A 13,310-nucleotide genomic window follows, 5' to 3' on the forward strand; every position below is an offset into this window, starting at 1 on the left:
AAATAATTATTTTATTATTATCGGGGTGTTACAGCTCACACCACGTTTTGTTGGTCCATATCAGATCTTGTAGAGGATATGAGAGGTGGCTTATCGGATTGCCTTGCCACCTCCGCTTGTTAATCTTTATGATGTATTTCATGCGTCTCAATTGAAGAGATACATTCTAGATTCCTCTCATGTGATTCAAGTGGATGATGTACAGGCGAGAGAGAACATGACTGTTGAGGCATCACCCATGCGGGTAGAGGATTGGAAAGTGAAACAGTTATGAGGTAAGGAGTTTGCCCCGGTGATGATAGTGTGGGGAGGAGTAGCAGGTGGAAACATAACTTAGGAGTTTGAGAGTCAGATGAGAGATTTGTATCCGACTCTGTTTCCTTCAGGTAATTTTCGAGGGCGAAAATTATGTAAGTGGGGGAGAGTTGTAACACCCTGGAATTTGATTAATTTATTTAATCAAATTATTTAGATTTTTATTCAATTGACTTTGTATATGGTGTATTATATATTGAATTAGGTGTGTATGTGGGGCATTAGTTGGGTGTAGTGGGAGCAGTGGTGGGGTAGTAGAAGAATTAGATTAAATAAAATAATTAGAATTATACTTATTTGATTTAATCAATCAAATAAAAGGAGAAATAATGAGAATTAGAGGAGTTGAAGTTGTTTTGGCATAATGAGAAAATAGAGGGAACAAGGAGAGAGAAACAATAATATGAGGGAGGAAAATAGAATTACTGAAAAGTTGGAATAATTAGGTTTGGAATAAAAAGGATTAGAGAGAAGCCTAAAATTGTCAATACGTGAAAACAAATTTTTGGGAGAAAGAGGCAAGTCAAGGCTAGGGCTTGAAGGAGGAATGAGATACTTGATCTGAGTTTTGCAAGGAATCTAACGTAAGGGGGAGAAAGGGTTTTCTCTATGGATATATTGCATGATAGGGTGGAGAAGAGAGGTCATTGCTCTCATTAGGATTGTGTAATTTTTGTGTTGATGTGTTTTTGTTGTGTTAAAAATCTAAGATTGATGGTTGATTATGTTGATTTTATGATTATTGTGATTGAATCCATGTTTGAATCATCATGTTTATGCATATGTAACTTTTTATCATTGATGAATGTATGAAGTTTTGATCATGAGTATGAATGTTGGTGAAATTGATGATTTAATTGTATGATAAATTTCCATGAACCATGATTGATGTATGTATTATAAGATGTTTGGTTGTTGTAATTATGTGGTGTAGTGTGCAATTTGTATTTTGGATCAATTGAATATGGAAAGTATAAGTTGGAATGATGGATGAGGTTAGTGAAGGAGAGAGATGAAGATCATGTAAAAAAATGGGTTTTCTAGAAGAAGAAAAAATACTATGTCAATCGATTGACACTATATGTCAATCGATTGCACACGTTCAATTTTTGAAAAATAATAACATTAGAATCGATTGTCATTCCCAATTAATCGATTGTGCAGCCTCTTGAAGCAAATTTTGAGAAAGCCAAAATGTAAACAATTTTGATGTCAATCGATTGACTTAGACCAAAATTTGAAAATTTATGTTTTGAACTATGTTGCATTGCCCGACGATTTTGACCATAACTTTAGTTCTGTAGATCCAAATGAGATGTCGTTTGAAGTGTTAGAGAGCTAACACGCATAGTTATCTCATGGTAGGGCTTGGTGAAATAATTGATGTATAGACGTATGTTCACTGTAGAAATATATGTGATGAGATGTATGGATGATTTTCGTGAATCGTTGTGTTTACTTAATGATGATTTAATGTTAAAATGATTTAATATGATTAAATGTCGCGTGAATATGCATTTGATGTGGTGATGTTGTTGGGTGTTGTTTATTATTTATCATGACATTAATCGATTGTTGTGTATTGAGTATAATGTTATGCATATTATGGTGATTGTATGGTGATATTGCATGTTGTTGAAAATCACGCATCATGGTGTACAAACTTCAGTCCAGTTTGGGTGTGCTCTGGACCGATGATGTGGATCCAAGAGCGAGTAGCTGGTTCCAAATCAGGATCAGTTAAGCGTTACTTATGGTGATAATATCGAATTGGTGTACTCTGGTCCTATGGTGGGGATTCGGGAGCGAGATGGACATGTATTGTCCATAATGGTACCACGTGCATAAGTGTCACGAGTCACATTTCATATATATGTGCATGTTGTTATGAATGGTGTGAGATTATGGTGATGTTGACTGTGTGTTGTGTTGTATATTTCTCTACCGTCGCATTCTTTACAGTGTTCATGTTGAATGTTGTTTCTCACCATTTTACTTCATGTTATCCACCATGGACATCTTGCAGATAATCAGGAGTAAGCATTGTTGATGTGTGTGAAAAGTGAATTGTTAGAGTCGTTTTCTTTATTTATTGCTTTGTCATGCATTAGTAGTGTTTAGTGCTCTAATTTAATAACATCAGGGACAAGAGTTGTTATGTCTTGAATTGATGTTGATTTTGTTGCTTTGAGGTTTATTGCTTTGTTTTTGAAGTTGCTATGAAATATTTTTCTGCTGCCTAATTTCAAATGATTTGATGTGTTTCGAAGAATTATTATTAATGACACCTTAAATTGCCGTATAAATCTTTTTAAATAAGTTTCATAATTTAGGATATTACAACAAACATGTTAAAGAATTGTTGCTTTCTTTAGGCCATGGCAGTTGGCCCTTCCGATCAGTCCATAACAATCACTACGTTTTAAGATGAGACATCCTACGAAAATCATCTTTAGTCACCGCTCACCTATGAACAATGTAAACTACTTGTATGAATAGAAACCATTAGACTATACAAAGTTGTGCCTCTTCTCAATGCAATTCGTATGACTTATGGTTGAAGAATTTCAACAAACAAATTATGGCCATCCGTGAAAGAAAATTTCACAATGATCGTGTTGAATTTAATTTATGCCAAGTAGAAAGGATAAGCCTCCTCTACTGAAGCAACCACAATGGAACAGAACACTGTTGAGACAAAAAGTAATGTAAAAGTGACGATTTTATAAGAGCTGGAATTCCAATGAGAACTTGCATTGCATTATTGTACCCATGCCAGGAAGACTTAGGAACATTTGTTTTAAGCAAATAATCAATAATCAATACAATACAAACAAGGATGAAAGAAAAAAAAAGTGAAATACAAACTTCAGTATTTTATTCATAAAGAAAACTGAGATTAACTGGTGTAGTTTATATTCACTTGATTGTACAGATACAGTAGCAACAGTGACAGCTAATAGTATAATAACATAGAAATACATGAACTCTTGCTTTCTCTCACTTAAGATGTTTTATCCATAAGCTGAATAGGAGTCAGAATATTTGCTTTGCCAGTCTCCACAATACAACCATTCATCACCATTTCCTCCAACATAAAATGTACCTTTTCTAAATGAAACATGATATCTAGCTCACACTGTAAATTTAAGCAAACAATGAAACATGATATCAGTGTTTGGTTGAAGATAACTTTAGGAGATTGAAGGAAGAAAATAATACACATTGCAGAAGAATGTGGGACAAACACAATACACAGACTCTAATCACAGCATGACTTACCACGTTGCCAAAATGTCGATCCATGGTTTCGACTAAGAGATGGATAAATTCCAAAATAGCAAGCTCATTCTACAAAGATATGCACAAAGGGTTGAATGAACAATCAATTAGAAGCAGAATTAGAAATTACTATCATATTCATCTACGATAGCAGAAATATAAGGGAAATTTTACTGAAGCTGAAGTGTTCAACAAACAAGATTATTAACTTCAGATATATCAGTTTACAACAGAAAAACCTCTAGATTTCTCTCTGTTTCTTTGGACAAAATAATGTTACGCAGATTGCATTTGAAGCCACGACCACTGGTCATAGTAAGATCAAAGCTAGACTATTTAACACAATCTGCTTGTTTCAAATTATTCAACGATTTTGTGTGAAACCGTTGGAATGAGAAATATAGAAGAAAAAAATAAAATACCTCGCCATCGTCAACTCCAACCAGGAAAAACAAAGATGCATAGCGCCTATATACAATTTTGTAGTTGCGATGCTCTACAAATGAACACTGTCCATGCCAAAAATCCATCAGTAAAACCAATTATAATGAACAGAAACATCAAACAACAATAAGACAACTCAATCACATGTTTTTGGGATAAACTAACATGCTAATATAAGTAAGACAAAGTTTTAAAAATTCAAATTTATAGATAGTAAGGACTAGATAAAACATATTAATCATTAACCTGTTGGGACTTAAGCTTGCGTGATATAAAGTTAAATGAACTCAAATAGTTTAAGTGTGTGTTTGCGAGTTGGTTTTTGGAGGAATATCAAAAATCCATCTAGCAAACAACCCTACAATAATATCTGATAGCGGTGCAGCGCGGACATTCCCAAAAAGGGAACGGGACGGGATCGGGGAGCGGAATGGCCGATACATTAGTGACGCAGACACTAATACTTCTAAATATAATGAACACATGGTTAATCAAAATTCATGAAGTATTCATATTCAGAAAGGCAACATTCCAAATCCAATCTCATTATCGTTGTTGTTCCAGCCGAGTCCCCCATCTGTGATGGAACGACACAACCTGATGCGGTTTTCTTGGTTTTACTGTTCCCTGCCAAGATAACGGTCAGAACGGCCGAGTTTAATAACACAGTAGAATGCCTTTCATTGCATATAATACGTCACTACCTTTTTTGGGTGCGGAATGAAACCAGCTAATCTCTCTAATCTATGATAAACATATTCAAATAGAATGAAAAATTGAAAACTTTATTTCAGATCGTTCCATCTTATCTATAATGTTTGATTTATATTTGTGAGCACCCAAACAGAACACTAAAAAAACAACATTTCTTTGATTTCCATTACAGTCTAATTCGTAAACAGAGTTTATCTTCAATTTTAAGTTGAAATGGAAGTAAATAGAAGGTTATTGATTCAAGCTTATGCTTGGAAACTTCAATCCAAACATACCCAAAAGCTAGGTTAAATAACAACATCAACACGTTGTGAATGCTTATAATCTAATAAGCTAAAATTGCAAGATCTGATGAAATAGAATGAAAAGAATTGAACTTTATAGTTGAAATGAAATGGGTGTTAATAAAGGTAAGGGAACCTGGTGTTCATTGCGGGCGAGGCATTTGCGAACGATTTCGCCTTCAAGGGTTCGTCTTTCTTCGACAGTGAGATATTCGTAGTACTGAGCAAGACGGGTTTGGCCTTGTTTGTTCACCATTAACACGAATCGGATCCCCATTTTATTCTTCTGCAACAAAATCACCAAATTCACAGACACCGAAGGAAGAGAGGGGGGTGATTTTATTATAAGATGATTATGAATATTTTTGGGATCAAAATATAATCAAAGTATATGGTTGATTTTGCAGTAAACGAAATTGATTTAAAGTTATTTGATTTTATAAAATTGATTAAAGATTAAAGATTAAAGGTCAATAGAATTTTAATATCAAGTTATATAGAATTTTAATATTAAGTTATATAGTGAGAATTTTTTTTCAAAATAACCATTTATTTTAAAAAATAAATAAAAAATAATCAATTATTCAAAAAAATTATCAAAATGATCGTGGTTTGAAGAGGGTGCGTCAGATGAATTGGCGTATCCCCAATGCATGAAGAGGAGGCGTCAATGCATGCATTGGACTCCTCATGAGGAGGCGCCAATGCTAGTGGGGCCTACATTGGGCCTCATGAGGAGGCGTCAATGCTAGTGGCGCATGTGTGTTTGGTAATGTGGACGCAAATTCATCTGGCGCCTGCTTGAATATCATTGTGGGCGCCAATCCCTCGGGTGCCCACGTGTTTTGTACACAGTTAATGTTCCGTCTCTGTAAATACCACGCCTTTGATACAATATTTTGCACTCAAACTCATCTCCTCATACCATAATTTGTCTACTTCAACCACCATCAATTTCAATTTTCTCTGTTTCAACAATGTCTGCATACATTCGTTGCGGCTCCGATACAAATTCGACTTTGGAACACATATATGTTTGAACGTCTTAATCGGACGTTGTACAGTTGGTTAGAGGGAGAAATTGGAGAGGGTGAACGAATTAGAAGAATACAATGGCTTGTGTCCACGTTCAACCAAAACAGAGAAGTGCGTGAATGAGTGGATATTAAGACCGACCAAGACGCTCGTAGGATGATGCATTACATGTGCAAAATTGTTTTGATGGTTGTAATTGCATAGTTCTTGTATTGTATTTGTTATAATTATTTGTGTTACTATTTATGTAATGATACTTTCATCAGAGATGTTTAATATGAAATAAATTTAGTTTTTCATATATTGCAATAGAGGTACATGTAAATTTATCTGGTTGTGCTAGTTCCAGCACTATGACAGTTATTACGATTGTGACCTGGCTGACGGCATGAACTACATAGTCTAACCATTTTGTTCGCCGTATCCATTTCGATTCGAATCCGGGTGCTGTTTGGGCGACCCTTTTTCTTCTTTCGCATAACTTCGTTGTGCCAGACGATGTCCCCTTGATATTCTGGCCAATAATCCTCTTTTGCCACTACGGAACAAACTAATTTTATAAACATTTGAAAGGCTGACGACTTTGTAAACTTCAGATAGCAAGTAGGATGGATCCCTTCGAACCTTTAAGCATGTCGCAATGACATGGGAGCAGGGGGTACGAAAGGCTTGAAACTTTCCACAGTCGCACCAACCTCTATCTAGTTTGACTTTGTATTGTCCCATCGGCATGCCCTCATTGTGATCCATGGACTCGACAACACTAAACCAACCTTTAGTTCGGTCAAAGACCATAACCACGTGTGTGTTTGCTTTGGCAGCTTCGTGTCTAATGAATTTCATTGAAGCATCACTGAACAACTATCTAGATTGCAACACTGAACTCCATTTTGAGCGTCTGGTTTCAAACAACGCCCCTAGCCTGAAATATGTAGCCTGCACCAAAGCGGTTATTGGTAGGTTACGGATGCCTTTGAACACGAAGTTCATTGATTCCACAAGATTTGTTGTCATATGGCCCCAACGCTGACCGTTGTCGTATGCCCTAGTCCACTTCTCTGATGGAATACTATCGATCCACCGTACCGCATCTTCGTTTGACAATCTTATTTCCTCGCGGTAGTGTTTGAAAGAAGGTTCTGATAATGTGTAACCTGCATTGACAACCTTCTTCCGCAACGTCTTATCTCTGATTTCTCGCATGAAATTTTGAGCAATATGTCTAATACATAACACATGCGTCGAAGGAGGATTTTGCCAGTTGTTATCAATGTTATTATATGCACTGATGATTGAAGGGTGTCTGTCGGAGATCAAACATAAGTTAGGCTGAGGTGCAATATGCAATAGGAGATTTCTTAAGAAAAAACTTCATCCCTCAGCAGTCTCCCTTTCAACTAGGGCAAATGCGATTGGAAAAATATTGTTGTTCCCATCTTGTGCCACTGCCATTAATAACGTTCCTTTGTATTTTTCGTACAACCATGTACCATCAATTGTATAATTGGTTTACAAAAAGAAAAACCTATGATACATGGTTGATACGTCTAGAATAGACAGTGAATTATTCTATTTCCAACAACACACGTACCATCTGGTGTATAGGCGGGCAATGTTTCCATCTTGACAATTGTCCTAGGAGCATATTGTTTTAGAGCCAACAGGTATTTTGAAAGTTGTTTGTAAGACTCCTCCCAATTGCCAAACACTTTTTCAATAGCTTTTGTCCTAGCTATCCATGCCTTCCTATATGATGGAGTGTACTCGTACTCTGCCCTAATATGCGAGATTATTGTACTCGCCTTTAACGACGAATTATCTCCAATGACAGACAATATTTCACCACATATTAGCTGAGAGCTTAATTTACGATGATCCTGCATTGGGTTTGTCAGCATGCATGTGTGATCTGGACCCATTGATCCAATCTCCCAAGACTCGCTCCTCTTTCGATACAAAGCTGACAATCTAAAAAGGCAGTGCTCAGCTGGACAATAAACTTTATACCTCGATGCGTTAGTTCTGTCAACTCTGAAATCAGCTGATAGTTGCATGTGGAATATCTTAGTGACTTTTACACATTCCTCTTTTGTGCGAAATATGTCTCCTTGTTTCAAAGATCCTTGCATCTACACGTAAGGATTGTACCATACATATGTTGAAGGTTCATCTGAACCCAAATTTAACCTTGTCATGTGTTAGGGTGGACAGTATACATGACTTGCTAGTATTGACCCCTCTTCCTCTTCAGCGTTCACCATCGAATCAACCATGATCTCAGCTTCTTCTTCTTCGTCATCTGGAACATTCACCTCAGCTTGTTCGTCATCAGTCTCACAAAACACTTATGAGTGATCAATGAACTGAGACACCTGTTGTTGATGTGGTAATATCTACAACTCTATATTGTTGTAACCGGATTGTTCGTGACTGACAAACATATGTTGAACATCGTCATCATCTCGAATCTTCTTCTGATAAAATTTTACCTGGTTTTCTGCAAACCAAACCGTATTTTTATAGATGATTTGTCCCATATTATTGCACGGCAATTTCTTTTCTATTCTTTGTTTCATATGTGAAAAATGTGATCGTCGATGTATTGTAAACAAAGTTACCTCTGTGTTTCGAAAACAAAAACCGAACAACTGATGATCAAATATTTCACCTTCGACATGGGCACTGATCATGTAATGTTGTGTGGAAGACATTTTGTTCAAATATTAAATATGTAGATAGATTTAATGGAATTGAATGCATTGCTAAGTTGTTCATCTGCACAGCTTAAATAGCGTTGCATTGATAACTTGGTCATTGTCTGTACAGACTTGACCATGCATGCAGTAGAAAGAATCAAACATGCAGAGAAAAGAGTGACAACAAAACACATGCGTCAGGGAATCAAGGAATCTCTGAACCCTGAGCCCTAATATTCCCACCTAGGCGCTCATTCCCTATGCGCCATAAAGTAACTGGGGTGCCAAAAGGAAGGGCGCCCCTTCACAAAATTTGGACTTAGGCGCCACTAGGAAGGGTGCCCCTTCCCACTGCCCTACACTAAGGCGCCAAGAGGAAGGGCGCCTCTTCCTTGCATGTGAAGAATCACAAGCAGGCGCCAAGAGGAAGGACGCCTCTTCCCTTTGCATGTGGATTCTTCACATGCGCTTAGAAGAGATATTCCTCACATGCTTTCTGAATTTTGTCATTCCCTTGTCTTCTCTTGCCATTGCATGCAACCAATCCCATTCTTCTTAGGTTGCAAACCTACTCACTCATTCATCTATAAATAGCCTCTCATATCAACAATATCAAATCATCTTCATCAATACTCAATTATATTCTTCTACCACACTTGTTTCCTCTATCACACTCAAGCTTTGCAAAATCAAATCATGTCTTTGTTGACTATGGGCGATGAACATAGAGGCACACTCGAGAATATCTCGGCATTTGTATGTTATCTCTCTCTTTTTACTTTTTCTGTTTTTAGTCTTATACCTTTGTTATCTATGTTTTTCTTACTTCTTATAGAGTTGTGTTTGTTGATTATGTATTTCTTCTTCTAATTGTATTTTCTTACTTTTTGTTATTAGGATCCGAAGCGGTTTAGATGTCGTGTACATGAATATGTACCCCACGATCCTTTAATAGAACCATATATTAGAGGATATGGATTTGGAAATCTACTCAACATTGTTTCGTACTCGGTGGACTACAAGTTCATTCTGGCTTTGTTGGAGAGGTGGAGACCCGAGACCCACATATTTCACCTTCCGATTGGTGAGTGTACCGTCACACTTGAGGGTGTGTACATGTTGTTGGGTCTCCGTATAGATGAAAAGGTAGTGAATGGTAGAGTTAACCAAGACAACAATATCTGCAATGAATTATTGGGTGCCCCTTTGTTAGACGACGAAACTGAGGGAGACACATCCGGTCAAGCAAGGGGGCAAGGTATAAATTTAACATACCTTAAACAATATTATGCCAGTATAGTATTGTCCGACGATTCAATCGAGTATGAGAAAATAATAAAAACTCAGTGTTATATTATGATTTTATTTGGTAATTTTTTGTTTCCAGAAAGTACAGGTAATTCTGTAAATATAATGTATTTACCTTTATTATGCAACATTAATAAGGTAAACACTTATAGTTAGGGTTCAACTGTGTTGGCCAATCTATATAGTGCAATGTGTAGAAATGCAAAAAAGAATACTTGTACTCTTTTTTTTCATGTGTGTATTTGCTTCAAGCTTGGGGTTGGTCAAGAATGTGTCGCTCGCCCCGATAAATGAGCATCCATTCGTGTTCCCGTTTGCAACCAAGTAAGTCTAACACTTTACCATTTACGATTTAGTTAATTATATTTCATATTATAACAGTAAATAATATTTTTCACTTCTTTTTTATCTTAGGTGGTCAGTAAGGGGAATGAACTACAACAGGTGTCTGAAACACGCTATTGTAGTCTACCGCAATCTATTGGACCACATTGGACATGACGATGTAATAATCCTACCCAACTATATTTTAATTTAAAATACTTCTCAAATTATTTTTCATCTAATCGTTTCGTATTGTTTTACAGTTTGTCTGGAGGCCATATTTGGGTTTGGATCATGATGTGAATCATGACGATGCTGCAGTTTGGACAGCGAAGACACCGATTATCCGATTCACTACGGTGGAAATGCACCATAGTGAACGGGTCAAACTGCAGTTCGGAATGCTACAACAGATTCCAGAATCTCCCACGTGTTTGGGGAATTGGTATCAAAAAAGGGTTGATGCACAATGGGATTATTTTGACTGGAGAGACTTTGCAAAAGAGATGTGTCTTCAATGGAGGAATCCACGACAACACATCTTGAACGAACCAGTCATTCGTGGTGCAAGACCGACTCAACAATATATGGCATGGTTTAGGTCGGTAACAACTCAACAATTTGTATCTGAGCCGCGGTATTTGATGGATTCATGCCAACTTGCTTCGTTATCGTACGCCCCACAACAATCCACCACCCAACACCAATGTGAACCCACCCAAACCTAACAACCAACCACACAACATCAACCAACCACATACACACAACAACCAAACACCCAACATCGCAACCTGTTTGTGCCAACCATCCAACAACCAACCATCCAACGTTGCAATCCATTCATACCACCCACCCAAACACAAAACCAAGACTCAAACCCCGCATCCACAACCATCTATAGCCCAGATGATTCATTTGGGTCACTTCATCGTAGCCCCCCACCAATGATCACCCAAACATCCCATCAACATAACACCCAACCCTTGTTTAACTATAGTACGCCCTAGGAACCATTGGTTCATTTTCAAAATGACTCAATGACCCAATTTGGGCAACTATACCGTCCCCAATTCACCCAACCCCAACGACCTAACTACGATGACATGGGCACCGAACTCCATTACGGAAGCCCCGTTAGTCAGAGCCCCTCCGGATATTGGGAGCAAATGATGACACATGTGTCAAATACCGCTGGAACTTCCGTCGACCCTTCCAACCAGCCATCGCTCGATCAGGTTAGCACACAAATACCCCAAACACCTCAAGAAAATCGTGGGAGACCTCAGAGACAAACTAACGCACCGGGATGTGGAACATGGGGACGTTATAATCGGGTCGGTCATTAGTTTATTGTCAGTCGAATGTAATAAATTATTACATCATCAATGAATTTATTTTTTTCCATTACTATTTCTTATTTATTAAATAATGAAAATTAATAATTAATAATTAAAAAATTAAAAAAACTAAAAAATTAAAAAAAAATTAAAAAAATAGCAGGGGTGTATGCGCCAGATGAATTGGCGCATACACCAACCAAACACACACAGGCGCCACTAGCATTGGCGCCTCCTCATGAGGAGCCCAATGCATGCACCAATGCTATTGGTGTCTCCTCTTCATGTATTGGGGATGCGCCAATTCATCTGGTGCATCCTCTTCAAATCACAGTTATTTTGGTAATTTTTTTGAATAATTGGTTATTTTTGATTTTTTTTTTGAAAAAAATGGTTATTTAAAAAAAAAATCTATATAGTGAAATAGTATTTTAAAAATAAACTATGTAAGTGCATTTTTTTTCCCAATTGATTTTACTCAAAAAAATTTGAAGTTAAAATATTTAAAAATGTATATTTTATTAATTCATGATTAAACTTAAAAATTAGAAATTATATTTTTTAGGGAAACAAATATTTTATATTTTTTTTTGGCAAAGGAGGATCGAGCCTAAACAACATCAAAAACTACCCAACCCCATAATCATCTTGCTTAACATACCTAAAGAATTACAATTACTAGCAATCAAGAAGAAGTTAAATTTAGCAAGTTAATATGCTTACTTGTTAGCTTCGCGGAGAATGTGTTTAACACGAAAATAATCTAAGTTTTTGAAACAGTCTTAAATCTTACGAACCATACTCAACTCAAGCTTTCTACTTAGTTTAGAATTAATAATGGCTTTGAAAACATTCAAATTATCCACCTGAAACTCAACTTTATTAAAACTACAATTTTTGGCCCATCAGATACCTTTAAGCACACCCCACAATTCAGCATTGAGAACATTGCAATTGCCCAATGTTCTTGGGAAAAACCCTAACTAGTCACCGATGGCATTTGTTATAAGGCCACCACATCCAGTTATGCACTTATTAATGACTGCACCATATGTGTTAACAGTAAACCAACCCTCAGCAGCAGACACCCACTTCATTAGAATCCTGGGCTTGGACTAAGCATGGTAACACTACTTGTATCCACGGGTGTCTATCCGAGCTCACCCCGAATTTGACGGGGAAACCTGCTTTGAATGTGTTTGGGTTCGAGTTCGGATTTTCCCCAATTACAAAATACAGGGACGAGTCGGGTAATGGGGACACTAGTACCCACTTCGAACCCGCCCCATATATTTTATTATGTAGTTTTGATAATTTAGAAATTAAAGATGTGATTAATATTTTCATATATTTTATTTTGTATTTATTATTTAAAATATTTGAAATGTATGCAAAAAAAATTTGAGATTGTTTTATTTTATTATTTGTAATGTAATTTAATTTTGAAAAAAATAAATATTTCTATTAAAATATAGATTTCACTAAATGGATGGTGAATGTGTGAACAACACAAGAAATGGGGAGTTTGAATTGGGCTTTAAAAACAAAAGCTTTTACTCAACTCAAGAACA

General features: G+C 36.6%; 1 protein-coding gene across 1 annotated transcript; it reads right to left on the minus strand.

The window, feature by feature from the left end:
• Positions 1-3,171: 3,171 nt before the first annotated feature.
• LOC127108396 (AP-4 complex subunit sigma) lies at positions 3,172-5,528 on the minus strand. The gene is made up of 4 exons (XM_051045857.1): positions 5,176-5,528; positions 4,020-4,106; positions 3,598-3,666; positions 3,172-3,454 (listed from the first exon to the last, which is right to left on the minus strand). The coding sequence occupies exons 1-4, from the start codon at positions 5,314-5,316 to the stop codon at positions 3,320-3,322; spliced, it is 432 nt and encodes a 143-aa protein (XP_050901814.1). The 5' UTR covers positions 5,317-5,528; the 3' UTR covers positions 3,172-3,319.
• Positions 5,529-13,310: the final 7,782 nt, after the last annotated feature.

The sequence above is a fragment of the Lathyrus oleraceus genome, chromosome 7, assembly GCF_024323335.1.
Source record: "Lathyrus oleraceus cultivar Zhongwan6 chromosome 7, CAAS_Psat_ZW6_1.0, whole genome shotgun sequence".
NCBI classification, from domain to species: Eukaryota; Viridiplantae; Streptophyta; class Magnoliopsida; order Fabales; family Fabaceae; genus Lathyrus; species Lathyrus oleraceus.

What these genes read in the sequence shown, in the direction of transcription:
- LOC127108396 (XM_051045857.1), bottom strand. Translation starts at nt 5,316, where the DNA reads ATGGGGATCCGATTCGTGTTAATGGTGAACAAACAAGGCCAAACCCGT. An exon ending in TCGCCCGCAATGAACACCAG is followed by an intron (nt 4,107 to 5,175) that starts GTTCCCTTACCT and finishes TGGCATGGACAG; the next exon opens with TGTTCATTTGTAGAGCATCG. An exon ending in ATCGACATTTTGGCAACGTG is followed by an intron (nt 3,455 to 3,597) that starts GTAAGTCATGCT and finishes TTAAATTTACAG; the next exon opens with TGTGAGCTAGATATCATGTT.